This window comes from Sprattus sprattus, assembly GCF_963457725.1.
Source record: "Sprattus sprattus genome assembly, chromosome: 9".
NCBI classification, from domain to species: domain Eukaryota; kingdom Metazoa; phylum Chordata; class Actinopteri; order Clupeiformes; family Clupeidae; genus Sprattus; species Sprattus sprattus.
The window spans coordinates 1,914,046-1,932,502 of NC_137928.1; the positions used below are offsets into that span (position 1 = coordinate 1,914,046).

An 18,457-nucleotide genomic window follows, 5' to 3' on the forward strand; every position below is an offset into this window, starting at 1 on the left:
GAGAAGAGCTGTTCCTATCTGGCCTCGGCCCTGACCTCACACTCCTCAAGTCTCACACAGCTGGACCTGATTGGTAATAACCTGAGTGCATCAGATGTTGAGCAGCTCTCTGCTCTAGTGAAGGACTCCCACTATAAACTGGAAAAACTACAGTGAGTAAATATCTAACCATCTCACTCAGGTCTTTATAACATGAGACCCAACATGAATGCCTGTCTTTTATTTTCTGTTCTCCAGATTCTCTCTCTTCTGTCTGACTTCAGTCATTAACTCACATCACAGTAACTCCAGTAAGAGCCATAATACTATCTCATCTTAGTGTGTCTCAGGCTCCCATGCCCAAGGTCACGGGTTCAATCCCAGTAAGGGACTGTTTAACAGTAAGATTTAACTGTGGAAAAGGTTACAAACACCATGAAGGGAATATGCTATAATCTCTATTGGTCACTCCACTCTCTTCTGATTGGACCAGTGGTTTTGGACTTTTTAGCGCCGCCCTTACTGTTTCTGCTGCAGTGTGTCTAATGTGTGAATGTGTTTATCATGGCTGCTGTTACTGATGTCAGAATACAGCAGCCGTTTTTCTCTCATGCAGTCTGGGTTACTGGTAGGCTGTCATCATGGAGACTGGTGGATTGTTGTGTCTTTTCTCTTGTCATACAGATGGGAAGGCTTCTTTACACAACAGATGTGAGCTGGATGGGGTCTGTGGTCCAGAACAGACTGATTGAATATTGTATTCTCTCCTTTATCCTGCAGATGGGACGATTAAGCAGCAGTGTGTAGTGCCAAGGACATGAGCTGGATGGGGTATGTGGTCCAGAAGCTCATGATGACACGGTGGGATCCAGCACACACACAACAGCATCTCTCCTGCAGAATGTCTGGGGAGGAACATGAACATGTTCTCAGCTTCCAGCAGCACACAGCAAACAGCTTCATCCTGAGGGGAGCACAACAGAGAGAAGAAAGTAGAGTGGAGGCATGTTAATGGAGAGTGGAGGCGTGTCCTGATCAGCCAAAGATGATTGACAGCAGGCAGCATGGACTCAGCAGACAGAGCAGGACCAGTCTCTCTCACTCATGTGCACACATGGAGATATGGACTGGGGGGGGGGGGGGGGGGACTGTGGGATTATCCATATCTGTTGTATAAATAGGCTACCTGGGATCTATTGTTTTTAGATATATGTACAGTATATATAGCCATATGGAGATATAGACTATTATTGAGATTGTATGAATATCTGTCAAAACCTGTGTGCTGTCAGTGTGTAGTTAATGTACACTGTCTCTTAAAGATTTTTTGTTTATCAATGATGTCATCAACACCATATGTATAGTTCAGGAAGTTAGTTGATGGAAAGCCAAGGTAAAGCCTCATGTACTTCTGTTCATTATATTGTTACATGTCATGCCTTTGGATGCACTGTCAGTAAGACTGTGAAAAAAAGTATTTAAACAGATTTGTTGGCAACATAAATTGGTTTAATGCTAGATTTACCTTTTAATGTGCTTTAAAGGCACCCAGTGCAACTTTCGAGGCTTAAAAATAAACATTCAATTTCTAGTTTTTTTTAAACGTAGTAAGTTTCAATAACTCCATACCATTACATATCGACATTCAAGGAGCAAAGATGAGACGTCGTCGTGTGGTGAGAACTGATAGAAAATCGATAACAACAACAATCGCCGCCATTTTCTTTATTTTTTGTAACCTACAATAAATACAGCAGGCTTCCAGTCAATGGAAAAATGGCCTCTCCCCACCGGCGATTGTTGTTGTTTACGATTTTCTATCAGTTCTCACCACACAACGACGTCTCATCTTTGCTCCTTGAATGACGATATGTAATGGTATAGTTATTGAAACTTACTACGTGTAAAAAAGACTAGAAATTGAATGTTTATTTTTCATTGAATGTTTACATAATGTTGCACTGGGTGCCTTTAATAAGTTGATATTACACTAGCTGGTATTAGCATAAACTAACCTTCACTGCATCAAGTTGGATGTGATAATCTATTATCAATCTTATCAGTTTAGCTAAAATACACATCTTGGTTGATCAATGATAAGGTGCACAGTGGAATTGCAGAGCGTTGACACACCTAATACTCAAATATAATTTCATAATAATTTTTATTGATGTACTGAAGTTTATATACATGTGTTGGATTTCTTGTCATTTTACCCTACTTTCAAATAAATATATAAGCTTTTAATTGAATAAGTCAATTTCCAGGCTCCATTTGTAGCTGCCCTCTGATGATATCATAGACATGTGACTTTATGTACATGTTCACAGTCCCACACTGGACTCAGAACCCTTTGGACCCCCTGGACACCAGAGGTGGGGGTGCTTATACTTACGATCCCCCCATTCTGTAAGACATTGGTTCACTAAAACGCCTCGTACAGTTTGAGATAATTATGTTTTCTCACTGCAGAGTTCTGTATCCACAGACCATGAATTGACAGAGATACAGTATACCACCTTATATGAACTGGAGAGGTACAGTATACCACCTTAAATGAATTAATTGACAGAGATACAGTATACCCCTAAATGAATTAATTGACAGAGATACAGTATACCCCTAAATGCAGTGGTGGTCCGTCAGGGCCTTCAAGGCCTTCTCTGCTGGCCTAAACATCATCAGAAAATAAATGTAATAAAATACATTTAATTTTAATATTTTCTTTTCATAAATATGTATTCAATGTCCATTATTTTCATTTAATAACTTCCAGCGTTGTTAATTTATGTTACAGCTTTCATCCAATCATATTTCAGCTATCATGTGTTGCCACGCTCCGCGAAATCTTCCCCGAGAACAGAAATCTTCCCTGGGGCCTTCAGAATTCACATTGAAGGCCCGTGTATATCTGATTGGTTATCACAACTGGCTGTTTCAGTTCATTTAAGTTGAATGAACTGAAACAGACAGTTGTGACAACCAATCAGATTTCGAGTTGGCGACACTGGGCCTTCTAGAAGGCCCGGAAGATTTCTTTCCTCGCGTTGAACGTGACACGTAAACGTCCTTTGATTGGATACTGAGGCAGACCGGTGCAGTGTTTCAGTGCTCAGTTTAGCTGGCTAATGCGAAAACGACGTACATAGGTTTTCAATGCTTATTATGCTAGTTGTTTCAATTGGTAAGACTAAATATATATTACATTAACCAACTCAAATAAACTAGTTTACACCAACTTGATAATTCCAGTTTTTGATACAATTACAACGCCATTTCAAGACGGAACTTTCAAGAAAAACTGGATATCGTGAGGATGGGAAGTTTAATGAAACTGCTTTGCAGGTGGGACAATGCGATGTTTAGTGGACAAACTTGTTAAAGTTTTCGGTGGACTTAATACAACTTTGTAGACTAATCCCTGAAAATCGCCTTTTATTTTTAAGTTGTGACAGTAATATCCAAGCGATCATATAACTGAGAGTGTACTACTCTTAATGTATTGTTAATACGGGTGTATTGATTTTAAATGCTCCGGAAATATTAATAAAGTCTGTTGTACTCGACTATGTTAAGGTGATGCTCACTTATACTGCCTTTCTGTATAAATATAATGGTTCGAGAGCCATGGCGTCATAATGATGGTATTAGGAGGTGGATTCACTGAGTTTAACATCGTGTAGGACATCGCTGAAGGCCCAGTCGTGAAATGCACGGACCGCCACTGCCTAAATGAATGAATTGACAGAGATACAGTATACCTCAAAATGAATGAATTGACAGAGATACAGTATACCATCTTAAATGAACCGGAGAGGGCACACATCAGCCTGCTACTCATTGAGCTCCACTGGCTGCCTGTAGCTGCTCACATTAAGTTGAAGTCACTTTTACTTGCTTAAAGAGTGACTGCTAGTTCTGCTCCCACTGACATAAATTAGCCTGACGATGTCATACTCATAATTCTAGTCAGAATATGAGTCTTAGTCTGCTCCATTGAGCTGTGATTATGGGGCGTGTTTTCAACGAACCAGGAAAGAAAATGCCTCTTCACTCAATTGGATACCTAGAACTAATCAGAGCAACGTAGTATGACCATCTGATACATTCAACTTTTACCAGATCCCGTAGGAAGGACGGCAAAAACATCTTTTCGGTCGACAAATGCCTTAATCGCGTTTCTTTGTTCCTCTTTTCAAAGTTTAGGGGCTGGCGAGGTCTTCTAAAACCGACTCAATGGCAGAATCTACACATATTAGCTCTCCAGTGGCAGCCATGTTTGTTGAACACGAATTTGAACCGAGCGCTCTTTGGTGACGTGGTTGATTACGTTACTGTTCATCATCTGTCGATCATCGTTTAAAGCCCGCCCTGGCACTTTGATTGGCTGAACTGTTTTCGACCAGGAAAAATTTCTCCCCAACAGTCGAAGAGCCAGACCGAACTTCCCGTCCACATTTTTTTGTGGGCGGAGTTCGGGCTGGTATCCAGGCTAGACATAAATGCTCTTGTAAGGGCAAATGTTACCCTCCGGATGCTGCACTCGTCTAATGAGCATCATTTAGCACTGCTGTTTGTGCAAGCACGGCAATCTAGACAGCAGATGCAGCAGTAGATGATCCTTCTGAAATTGGGTAACGTTTGCTTCAAGACCTGTCTTAAAACGCCAAGAAAGGGATCCAGCCGATGGAGAAACTGTCCTCACGAGGGGCTATTCTCCAGCGAGGAATCATCAGGGACACCCACCTGATACAGTAACTGCGACCGTGGGGTCTCCAGGAACAGGGAGTGCAGTGGAATGCCTGGGTCTGGGTCTATCCAGTAAGGCCCCAAGCCCCACTGCTGCCATGTCATGTCTCACCGCCTGTCTTGGGGAGATAAAGGCATGGATGAGCAACAACTTTCTCCAGCTTCATAGTAGGAAAACTAGAGCCCTTCTTGTTGGCACTCCACACCAGGTTAAGTCATCCTCCTTGACTCATCTCACCTTCGACAGCCAGGTCATCCCCCTCTCCTCCACAGTCTCTAATCTCGGAGTTAGGTTTGAATCTCACCTGAACTTTAATGAACATATAAAACACCTGTGCAAAACCTCTTTTTATCATCTAAGAAACATCTCCAAACTCCGCCCCACTTTAACCCTATCAGATGCAGAGAAGCTTGTCCATGCCTTTATCTCCTCAAGACTGGACTATTGTAATTCACTTTTCTATGGGATCACTGGCAAGAAAATCCAGAAGCTGCAATACATCCAAAACAGCGCTGCCAGGATTCTGATGAAGGTCCGGAAATATGAGCACATAACACCAATATTACACTCACTACACTGGCTCCCTGTCTCTTTCTGGATTGACTACAAAGTTCTTATAATCACCCATGCAAGCATTAATGGACATGCACCTCCCTAGCTGCAAGAATTAATTACTCCCCAAACCTCTACCTGCACCCTCAGGTCTTCAAACAGCTCGCTCCTCCGCGTCCCCAAAACCAAGCTCCGCACCATGGGCGACTGGGCCTTTTGCCCGGCAGTGCCACACTTATGGAACAGCCTCCCTGACCACCTAAGGGCAACGCAGACGCTGGACTCCTTTAAAGCTGGACTTAAAACTTTTTATTTAGGAAGGCATTTCTGGCCTTGTGTTAAATCTTTTCTGTTATGCCTATGTTAACAATTTTTTATTTTTTATTTTATTGTATTATTATAGTTAGTTTCTAATATGTAGGCATTCTGAGATTCTTTTGAATGAAAAGTGCGTTAAAAATTAAATTAATGAATTATTATTATTATTATTATTATTATCCCCATTCTGAGTTTATATGGAAGAGATGATCACTTAGCTGAAGAGATCAGTGTCGGGACTTCTGGCACAAACACTGAAACAAGCTTCCATTGTATACTAACAGTAAATAGGCAAGTGTCTCCCTCTCCCTTTCTCTCCCTCTCCCCCTCTCTCCCTTCCTCTCGTCCTCTCAGCTAAAGGGCCCTGCACTGAAATGGCGCCACCTTTCTCTAAGTATGGATACCACATCATCATTGGCAATGGCAATTATATGATATTTAGTCATTTAGTTCACTGGTTGGTCTTTGGCAAGGTTTTGCTGGATTTGTCCTGTATAACAACTGATGTAGCCTCATTTAATGTGCTAATGTTTGTCCTGTATAACAACTGATGTAGCCTCATTTAATGTGCTAATGTTTGTCCTGTATAACTGATGTAGCCTCATTTAATGTGCTAATGTTTGTCCTGTATAACAACTGATGTAGCCTCATTTAATGTGCTAATGTTTGTCCTGTATAACTGATGTAGCCTCATTTAATGTGCTAATGTTTGTCCTGTATAACAACTGATGTAGCCTCATTTAATGTGCTAATGTTTGTCCTGTATAACAACTGATGTAGCCTCATTTAATGTGCTAATGTTTGTCCTGTATAACAACTGATGTAGCCTCATTTAATGTGCTAATGTTTGTCCTGTATAACTGATGTAGCCTCATTTAATGTGCTAATGTTTGTCCTGTATAGCAACTGATGTAGCCTCATTTAATATGCTAATATTTGTCCTGTACAACAACTGATGCAGCCTCATTTATTATGCTAATATTTGTCCTGTATAACAACTGATGTAGCCTTATTCTGTGCTGAAGTTCCAGACACCGGCCACTGGGTCCTGGTGGAGCCTGAAGTCTCTACAGAGCAAAGCGTCTCAACCTACAGCCTGAGCTCTCCTCCAAGGAGCTATGAGTGCTCAGAGTCTGGTCTGCGCTGGTCATGTGCTGGTCCAGTCACCCTGCAGTACTATTTTTTTTAAATAGGAAGTCTTCTGTGAAGAGCTGGACCACATGCATTACAGACCAGCTGGTCCTCTGATGGACATCAGGCTCATGTCAGGAGAGCTGGAGGGGATCCATCTACCACATTTCCTGTGTTTGGGGGGTTGTGAGGCATCTGTGCATGATGCAGTGAGGATCCTGCATGGGCAGGACTGTGGAGTCTTTCTGTAGGCGTGTGAGCTGACCCTACATCATGCCAGGCTTGCCCACCCCTCCCTGTCTCCTCTGGGCTGGCTGCTGCAGGCTGGAATTCGCTTGAAAGTCCACTGTGAGCTGCTGCTCTACAAGACCAGCACCTCTCCCCTCACTCTCAATGTGTACCTGCAGCCAAAAGAGCGAACACTGTTAAGGAGTAGCTGTGGAGGACCAGGAGAGGGGCAGGGCTGTGAGGATTTCCAAGCCCAAACCTGAGAGATCCCTCTGGGTGAAGGCCTGGTTCAGCCTGACGACCTCCTGCCCATCCTCCATCACCCCTCAGGAGATTAAACTGAGGTACTGCAGCTTCAACCCAAACTTCTATGAGGTTTATTCCAAGTATGCAGAGGAGACCTTTGAGATGGTGTTGGTCAGCGTGGCCACCAGAGAGTGTGTTTGGAGAGCAGAGATACGGAAAAATTATTACTGACAGACCAAAAGTGTGGTGTGGTGTGGTGTGGGCCTAATGGATGGGGTAATGTTCATGTGAGTCAAGCAGGTGGGGTGTGGTGTGGTGTGGTGTGGTGTGGTGTGGTGTGGTGTGGTGTGGTGTGGGCCTAATGGATGGGGTAATGTTCATGTGAGTCAAGCAGGTGGGGTGTGGTGTGGTGTGGTGTGGTGTGGTGTGGTGTGGTGTGGTGTGGTGTGGGCCTAATGGATGGGGTAATGTTCATGTGAGTCAAGCAGGTGGGGTGTGGTGTGGTGTGGTGTGGTGTGGGACTAATGGATGGGGTAATGTTCATGTGAGTCAAGCAGGTGGGGTGTGATGTGGTGTGGTGTGGTGTGGTGTGGTGTGGGCCTAATGGATGGGGTAATGTTCATGTGAGTCATACAGGTGTGGTGTGGTGTGGTGTGGTGTGGTGTGGTGTGGGGTTGGGTGGGGTGGTGTGGTGTGGGATGGAGTGGTGTGGGGTGGTGTGGTGTGGTGTGGTGCGGTGTGGACCTAATGGATGGGGTAATGTTCATGTGAGTCATACCGGTGTGGTGTGGTGTGGTGTGGTGTGGTGTGGGCCTAATGGATGGGGTAATGTTCATGTGAGTCATACCGGTGTGGTGTGGTGTGGTGTGGTGTGGGCCTAATGGATGGGGTAATGTTCATGTGAGTCATACCGGTGTGGTGTGGTGTGGTGTGGTGTGGGCCTAATGGATGGGGTAATGTTCATGTGAGTCATACAGGTGTGGTGTGGTGTGGTGTGGTGTGGGGTGGTGTGGTGTGGGATGGAGTGGTGTGGAGTGGTGTGGTGTGGTGTGGTGTGGTGAGATGTGTTGTGTGGTGTGGTGTGGTGTGGGGTTGGGTGGGGTGGTGTGGTGTGGGATGGAGTGGTGTGGAGTGGTGTGGTGTGGTGTGGTGTGGTGTGGAGTGGAGTGGTGTGGTGTGGTGTGGGGTGGTGTGGTGTGGTGTGGTGTGGGGTGGTGTGGTGTGGTGTGGTGTGGTGTGGGGTGGTGTGGGGTGGGGTGGTGTGGTGTGGTGTGGTGTGGTGTGGTGTGATGTGGACCTAATGGATGGGGTAATGTTCATGTGAGTCATACCGGTGTGGTGTGGTGTGGTGTGAGTGTGGTGTGGTGTGAGTGTGGTGTGGTGTGGTGTGGTGTGGTGTGGTGTGAGTGTGGTGTGAGTGTGGTGTGGTGTGGTGTGAGTGTGGTGTGGTGTGGTGTGGTGTGGTGTGGTGTGGTGTGGTGTGAGTGTGGTGTGAGTGTGTCAGTTTGCTGCGGTAGGCTGGCAGTGGGGCACGTACCTGTTTTGGGAAACTTCCCAAGTATACAAACCAGATTTAACGAGATCCAAAACACTGTTGCATGACACACACACACACACACACACACACACAACTATACACAGATATATTGTTATTTTATGGATTGAGGTTATGAAGATTTATTCCCTTAAGTTTCGTGTCAACAGCGCACGGGGTCCGTGTGTGCCTCTCTCCACTCTCATAATTCAAAGCATTTGTTTGTCACACCACCCGCACAACGACCCCTCCCCCATCACACATATGTACCCATCAACACACACACACAAAAGACTGTCTTCGGTTACATGGAGGCCTAGATGTTAGATTCACAGACAGTGGAGCCCCTCATTGGGAGCTTCCGAAAAAATGTATATTCAACCAGCAGTGATACGAGAACACAGCCTGTGAAGACACTGCGAAACACATGTTAGCCCACTGTGTCCTACCTCATGTAGGCCCGGTGGCTATTTCAGGTGTTTGGCTCTGAACTGGACTGCTCTGTTTGCCCTAAATGCAGGTCTCTATTATTCCCGATTTTTGTTTGGAGACTGTCGGGTAATACAAAAAACAAATGCGCGCTCACGGTAAACACGTCCCTAATGTGTCCTCTCGTGCACTCTGTGAGGTCGCGAACTGTTTTTCGAGTGTAGACATTTAGTCGCTCTCTCTCTCACACACTCCAAAGCTGAGATTGCGCCCTAATTGTTTCAGTTTGTTGTCGGCGTCGAGGATGTGGTGAGTAAGAGTTGAGCTGTTTGCTTTATTGGGACATTTCCGTTCTGCAGTGGTGGGGTGACTAGACAGAACCAGTGATGTCTGGGAAACCGCGGAACACAAAGTTGCTTCCAGATAAGTCGACATATCTCCTCGTATCCACTAAGTTGTTGATATGAACTCATAGAAGTGGACATATCTCCTCGTATCCACTAAGTTGTTGATATGAACTCAGAGAAGCGGACATTTCTCCTCGTATCCACTAAGTTGTTGATATTACAGTAACTCAGAGAAGCGGACATATCTCCTCGTATCCACTAAGTTGTTGATATTACAGTAACTCATAGAAGTGGGCATATCTCCTCGTATCCACTAAGTTGTTGATATGAACTCATAGAAGTGGACATATCTCCTCGTATCCACTAAGTTGTTGATATGAACTCATAGAAGTGGGCATATCTCCTCATATCCACTAAGTTGTTGATATGAACAGATGCTGCTGCGCCTTTGTTCGGTTTTACCCCCAAAAGTCCTCAGAGGCCCTTGTCATTGCACTTGTAAAAAAATTAGACGCGAAGCATTCTTCGATTGCCCTCATTAACGAGGCCTCAATTACTATTGTTGTGCTTCACAGACGTGATTACGTCTATTATGGCGGGTGTTAAATGCGCCAGTGGCTTCCGCGTGTAATTCACAGCGGCCCACCCACCACCCGTTGCTCTGGCAACGCCGCAAGGTGAAACTGCGGCCCACCTGTCGGTATGCATGAGCGCGCGATGCTTATTCATGGTGATAATGGAGGTGCGCGGAGTCAATTAGCACGCGCTTCCGAAAGGGGGCGGATGAAAGCGCGAGCTGTTGTCTTTTCGGATGTGAGTGCAAATTGAAGTTTCACGGTTTTCCTTTAACGCTTTTTTATTTCACTTAAAGGGACAAACTGTATAGTAGAATACAGGCTGTGTTTAGAGAGAGAGAGAGAGAGAAAGAGACAGAGAAAAGTGTGTTGGTAGAGGGTGCCTACACTGCCTACCAGAAAATGTATATATTAACACTGGATGCCCAAACTTTTTAATTAAAATTTGATGTCCATAAAACACACACAGACCCACAAATACACAGACTCACAAAACACACACACAGACTCACAAACACACACACAGACTCACAAACACACAGTCTCACAAAACACACACACAGACTCACAAACACACAGACTCACAAAACACACACAGAGACACACAAAACACACACACAAACTCACAAACACAGGCTCACAAGCACACACAGAGACTCACAAACACTTGGAATGCTCCTGCATCAGGAAGGTACTATGACACCAGACCTGCAGATGATTGGCTGGGAAAAGTTACTGTGAATAATACGCTTGCCACACTATGACCAATATCCAATATCCACACACACACACACACACACACACACACACACACACACACACACACACACACACACACACACACACAGACACACACACACACACACACAAACACACACACAAACACACACACACACACACACACACACACACACACACACACACACACACCAACCTGAATTAACTAAACAACAATGATGGAGAACAAATGGGAAATAAACTGAGTGATTACCATGTGTCTGTGTCTGTGTGTGTGTGTGTGTGAATGTGTGTGTGTGTGAGTGTGTGTGTGTGTGTGTGTGTGTGTGTGTGTGTGTGTGTGTGTGTGTGTGTGTGTGTGTGTGTGTGTGTGTGTGTGTGTGTGTGTGTGTGTGTGTGTGTGTGTGTGTGTGTGTGTGTGTGTGTGTGTGTGTGTCTACGGAAGAGAACCATGACATGGACAGGATTTAAGGATTTACCTTTCTCCTTGGCACTTTTCTCTTCTTCCTTCCTTTTCTTTTTGAATTTCGCACTGGATGGCTTTTGCCTTGTATATTGCCTCTTAATAGTTTCTTTCGTCAACGTTTCTTGGACACACACACTCAAACCATAGCCCTCAATGTGCTAGCATGTTCTGACAACACCAAGGAGGTACGTACCCCTTCCTCTTTCGATTTTTGTCTCATTTTTATCTTATGTTAGATTCATTTTTTAGATCCATGTCAAAATATAAGTTGGAGATATAGAAGGGGGCGCCAAAAACTCTGGCCCTCAACAAAAAACTGGGCGCTGTTTTTGGTGCCCCCCTCCAGGGACGTGCTAGGCAACTGCCTATGTCGCCTGTAGTAATGACCAGCCCTGAACACACACACAGGGTTGGGGATGAAAATATCTCTTCAAACTTTTTAAATTATACAGACGGAAATACACACATAAACCAGTGTAACTATCCACACACACACACACACACACACACACACACACACACACACACACACACACACACACACACACACACACACACACACACACACACACACACACACACACAGACACATGCAAACAAACACATGCACGGCTGCATAGATTATCTCTGCATGTGACACACACACATTCCAACACCATCAATAGCACAGTTACTAGCTAGCTGGCTATCTGAGGAGTTTTAGTAATGACCAGCCCTGAACACACACACAGGGTTGGGGATGAAAATATCTCTTCAAACTTTTTAAATTATACAGACGGAAATACACACATAAACCAGTGTAACTATCCACACACACACACACACACACACACACACACACACACACACACACACACACACACACACACACACACACACACACACACACACACACACAGACACATGCAAACAAACACATGCACGGCTGCATAGATTATCTCTGCATGTGACACACACATTCCAACACCATCAATAGCACAGTTACTAGCTAGCTGGCTATCTGAGGAGTTTTGGTGATTTAGTACACCGCACTGTGAGAGCGTGATGTGTTTTGGTGAGTTACTTTGGACTTTGCTGGAAGATCGTGATGTGTTTTGGTGATATACTTGCCTATAAGACTAATCAACAAAGGACTAATCGTCAGGACTCAGGATTCAGATTTTACAAATCAAACTTTATTTATTTATAAATAACTTTACATTCAGGGTAGTTCTTGTATTTATTCACAGAGTGCTTAAATATACATGGCACATGAAATGAGAGAGTGATCATAATTGAAGGGTTAGTCCTTGACTATAATATATACGAGATGAGAGGGTGACAATAATTGAAGGGTTAGTGCTTGACTAAAATATATACGAGATGAGAGGGTGATAATAATTGAAGGGTTAGTGCTTGACTAAAATATGTACACGAGATGAGAGAGTGATCATAATTGAAGGGTTAGTCCTTGACTATAATATATATATGAGATGAGAGGGTGATACTAATTGAAGGGTTAGTGCTTGACTAAAATATATATACAAGATGAGAGGGTGATAATTATTGAAGGGTTAGTCCTTCACTATAATATATATACGAGATGAGAGGGTGATACTAATTGAAGGGTTAGTGCTTGACTATAATTTATATACAAGATGAGAGGGTGATAATAATTGAAGGGTTAGTCCTTGACTATAATATACACGAGATGAGAGGGTGATAATAATTGAAGGGTTAGTGCTTGACTAAAATATGTACACGAGATGAGAGAGTGATACTAATTGAAGGGTTAGTCCTTGACTATAATATATACGAGATGAGAGGGTGATAATAATTGAAGGGTTAGTCCTTGACTAAAATATAAATGAGATGAGAAGGTGATAGTAATTGAAGGGTTAGTCCTTGACTATAATGCAGTTTACGTGCCTCTAGCTGTCCATCTAGTGTGTTTGCTCAAAACATCTCCCGTGTTACAGCCTTTCAATGTCCCACCATTCCAGCCACTCAACAACACAAGCTCTCAAACTGCACCTTTACAGTTTTTCTCGATTGCTTGAAAACACACATTTTTTGAAAGCATGCCTCATTTTCTCAAAACTCTAACACAAATCCCTAGACCACTCACACAAAATGCAAAACCCTTTATATCTCCTGCAAAATGCTACTTTGCTTTCAAAGTGTTATGTGTTATGTCACCTCAAAAGGGTATTTTGTTTCCAAATGACAAACACAGACCATTATATGAGTAGACATTCTAAGCATCGATTGAACACTAATGGAATGGAATGGCTCAATGGAAAACACTACTAAGAAATGGGAAAACACCAGTATGAAGGCCTTATCAGGAGCATTATGCCTTTTCATGTCCAGTGTTACTGTACGCTTTCTCCTGTTGTATATTTGTAACTGTATAATGTTTTAACTCAAATACAAAACAACACCCAAATATACAGTAACAGCTAAAATATTTTTTTTTCTCCAAAAGATCAGTTTTTTACAATTGCTAAAACACATTCTTGAAACAGTCACTCATTTTCTCTAAACTCTAAACACAAAACCTCATCTTCAAGCACTATTTACAAAACCTCTGAATCCTCTTGCAAAATTAAACTTTCGCCTCAAAACAGTTTTACCTGTGCTCAAAATCAAACACTGCTGTCAAATCATAAACAAAGTGTTCAAAATTATATACACTTACAAGCAGTCAGTAAACAATACACCAAAAAATAGAAAACACACTGTTCAAAACATATAGTTCTCAGGGAGAAGTAAATTTTTTTTTTTTTTACCTCAAAACAAATTTCATATTTATCTATCATTGACTTTTAATGAATGAAAACATGTTCTCTCATAGTAGCTATACAAATGTATCAGAAATTACTACTTTGCTTTGCTCTAATTTGTGTTGGTTCCTTCTCCTTCTTGTACCCCTATAGTACTGTTCCCTGCATCTCACTACTCACAACTCACTCTTGTTCTTTGTTGATATGAACCTGCAACCAGTCAAAATCTATTGAGCAATCAGTACTGTTCTCTCTTCTGAATGTCTGGATAATGGATGCAACTGAAAAGCGGCTTACAGTATCGTAATATCCTGTGATATTGTGATCTGTGCCTGTTAGGTTTCCTGAAATGTTGTGTGCCTTTTAGGGGGATTTAGGGGGTGGAGTTAAGTGTGTGCGCGTGAGAGTGTGCGTGTGCGTGTGCAGGGTGAGAGTGAAGATGATCGTTAGTAAGTTGGTGCTGTCTATTTCTAGTTAAAAGCGTGAGTTGTGGCTGAAACAGCAACTCGGTTGTTATATGCTTGTTTGAACAATAAAGCACGGGAAGTTTCCCACGAGTTTGACCAAGACTGTCTGGAGTATTACAGTATGTTTGGTTGAACCCTCTGGCCAGCCTCCTGCATTGTCATACCATGGTTGACCACATGGTTGACCACAGTGGCCCGAATCCAGTGGCGGTCCGTGCATTTCACGACTAGGCCTTCAGCGATGTCCTACACGATGTTAAACTGAGTGAATCCACCTCCTAATACCATCATTATGACGCCATGGCTCTCGAACCATTATATTTATACAGAAAGGCAGTATAAGTGAGCGTTGCATCACCTTAACATAGTCGAGTACAACAGACTTTATTAATATTTCCGGAGCATTTAAAATCAATACACCCGTATTAACAATACATTACGGTAAGAGTAGTAAACTCGCAGTTATATGATCGCTTGGATATTACTGTCACAACTTAAAAATAAAAGGCGATTTTCAGGGATTAGTCTACAAAGTGTTATTAAGTCCACCGAAAGTAGCCTATGTGAGCTTTAACAAGTTCGTCCACTAAACATCGCATTGTCCCACCTGCAAAGCAGTTTCATTAAACTTCCCATCCTCACGATATCCAGTTTTTCTTGAAAGTTCCGTCTTGAAAATGGCGTGGTAATTGTATCAAAAACTGGAATTACCAAGTTGGTGTAAACTAGTTTATTTGAGTTGGTTAATGTCATTATATTTAGTCTTACCAATTGAAACAACTAGCATAATAAGCATTGAAACCGATGTATACGTCGTTCTGCATTAGCCAGCTAAACTGAGCACTGAAGCACTGCACCGGTCTGCCTCAGTATCCAATCAAAGGACGTTTACGTGTCACGTTCAACGCGAGGAAAGAAATCTTCCGGGCCTTCTAGAAGGCCCAGTGTCGCCAACTCGAAATTTGATTGGTTGTCACAACTGTCTGTTTCAGTTCATTCAACTTAAATGAACTGAAACAGCCAGTTTTGATAACCAATCAGATGTACACGGGCCTTCAATGTGAATTCTGAAGGCCTCAGGGAAGATTTCTGTTCTCGGGGAAGACTTTCTCGGAGCGTGGCAACACATGATAGCTGAAATATGATTGGATGAAAGCTCTAACATAAATTAACAACGCTGGAAGCTATGAAATGAAGATAATGGACTATGGGGAATAATTTACAGTTTTTTACAATTGCTAAAACACTAAAACCCACTGGCTGAACAAAGTTCTCAGTTGCCTGAACTCATGAAGCTAATTGTGCAGTTTGTTGTCAATACCTTAAACTATTTCTCATGGTAAAACACAATTTTTCGGGTCTCACTTAGACTTTTCAGCAAAACTCTAAACACATTCTCAGTCTTAAAACACATTCTGCACTCTAATTCACATGTCATCCATACTGCCCTACAAAGCAAAAAGGCAGTAACTGCACAGAGCACTAAACTGAGAAAAATGACCTTAAAGTTATCTTGTTGTCCAGCCCAAGTAGTTGTAGGTAGATTATTGGACATGAGGCAGTATTGTTACTCCATATAACCTTATTCTTTTCAGATATTAGTAATTTTATTGTTTTTTGTATTTTACCCCCTTTTTACAGTTACTGTATTTTTGCTCTGTATTACTTTGTATTACTCCTACTTCCGAAGGTTCCATACCAAGTAAGAAGGCAGTAACTTAATACAGTAATGGCGTTTACTGCCTTTTTGCTTTGCTTTACTAGCAGTTTTTGTAGTTACTGTACAAACACCCAACAATTTTCTCCAAAACGACATACATTTGAGATGAGATGTTTTGTTACATGACAAACAATGCTTTGAATGTTACAAAAAACACAATAACTCATTTTCGCCAAAAAATGGTGCTTTGTAGGGCAGCATACTGGTAAACACAAGTGGCAACAATCAAATACAAATAGAGAACAAATGTCATTGATTGAACACAACCACTCAAAATTGATTTAACTTGTATCAAATGATGTGACACAACCAATATGAGCCAGTTTAGGGAGCAAACAGGTTGTTGAAGGTGGGAAGGAGAAAGTCTGAGAATGAATAGAAGAAACAATGTGAGGGGAGGAGGACAAGTAAACACCACGTTGACTCCTTTGATTTGTGTCCCTTTTACTGTGGTAGTGTATATTGTAGTAGGCCTAAAGTGCATTGTAGGCTGTATAAGGACAATACGTAAACATGTTGTATGGCCCTGAACATTGTGCTTTCTATTTGGTACAGTAACAGTACTGATTGCTCAATAGATTTTGACTGGTTGCAGGTTCATATATCAACAAAGAACAAGAGTGAGTTGTGAGTAGTGAGATGCAGGGTACAGTACTATAGGGGTACAAGAAGGAGAAAGAACCAACACAAATTAGAGCAAGGCAAAGAAGTAATTTCTGATACATTTGTATAGCTACTATGAGAGAACATGTTTTCATTCATCAAAAGTCAATGATAGATAAATATGAAATTTGTTTTGAGGTAAAAAAAAATGTACTTCTCCCTGAGAACTATATGTTTTGAACAGTGTGTTTTCTATTTTTTGGTGTATTGTTTACTGACTGCTTGAAAGTGTATACAATTTTGAACACTTTGTTCATGATTTGACAGCAGTGTTTGATTTTGAGCACAGGTAAAACTGTTTTGAGGCGAAAGTTTCATTTTGCAAGAGAATTCAGGGGTTTTGTAAATAGTGCTTGAAGATGAGGTTTTGTGTTTAGAGTTTAGAGAAAATGAGTGACTGTTTCAAGAATGTGTTTTAGCAATTGTAAAAAACTGTAATACATATTTATGAAAAGAAAATATTCAAATTACATTTATTTTCTAATGATGATTAGGCCAGCAGAGAAGGCCTTGAAGCCCCTGACGGACCACCACTGCCCGAATCTCATCAGAGATAATGGTTCTCCTTCTTGCTCTTGCTCTTCCTCCTTCTCCTCCCCCTCTTACTCTCACTCCTCTGCTTCTCTGATCCCCTCTCACTTCAATGTTGCCATCAATTGTTCTCCAAACCTGGAGCTAACCTGTGGCCATCATATTGCTAAAGGTTTGATTTCAAATTGCAAAACAATTAGAAATGGAAGTTTTGCCATTTGAATAGCAGTGTGTTCTGTCTGAAAACAAGGAGGTTCTGGCATTGAGGAAGTGTGCAAAGTAGAGAGGATGGTGTGAAGTGTTTTGAAGAAAGTGTGGTTAACAATTGAAATCTGTGTTTAAAGCAGATACTTGTGTGTTGTGTTGTGAAGAAAGTGTAGCTAACAATTGAAATCTGTGTTTAAAGCAGATAATTGTGTGTTGTGTTTTGAAGAAAGTGTAGCTAACAATTGAAATCTGTGTCCAAAGCAGACAATTGTGCTTATAGTTAAGCAGAATTGGTTTAGGGAGTTGGCACAAGAGTAACAGGTTGTGGTCGTTGTGTTATAGGTTCCAGTTTTTGTGTGTAATCAATCGAGAAGAACTGTGACTACAGGATCATGCATCATTTGGGCCGCTGCTAACCCCTGCAGGCAAAAAGGTGTCATGTCTCTGGATTGCCCATCAATAGGTGTCTGCTGCCCCCCACAGGCTGAACTGAGTAATAGCAGTGCAATATACAGATTCCACAACAAAATACAGTGGACGGTGGATATAGGCCGATAATTGTGGCACACGTGTCTTGGAGAATAATATTTATTTAATGTCCACATTATACAATTATTTTACCTCAATGAAAAGGTAAGGTTTTTATATATATTTTGAGTGGATGATCAAGAGGATAAACAGCAAAGACATATTTTTTCATAGCCTGTTTGCTCATATTCACTAGGGGTGCCAATAATTGTGGAGGGCACTGTATGTATGTTGATGCTTTTTCCTCTGGGTGGGTGGGTTGTCATGTAGACAAGTGGTGGGG

General features: G+C 42.2%; 1 protein-coding gene across 1 annotated transcript in view; it reads left to right on the forward strand.

Moving 5' to 3' along the window:
* Positions 1–18,457, forward strand: part of LOC308369954 (uncharacterized protein) — a gene marked incomplete at its 5' end in the record, with an annotated part of 81,859 nt that overhangs the window by 18,962 nt on the left and 44,440 nt on the right. The window contains 3 exons of the mRNA XM_080844515.1: positions 7,011–7,078; positions 7,167–7,375; positions 8,690–8,762. Of these exons, the coding sequence (XP_080700641.1) occupies positions 7,011–7,078; positions 7,167–7,375; positions 8,690–8,762 (350 nt within the window). The remainder of the gene's footprint in view (positions 1–7,010; positions 7,079–7,166; positions 7,376–8,689; positions 8,763–18,457) is intronic.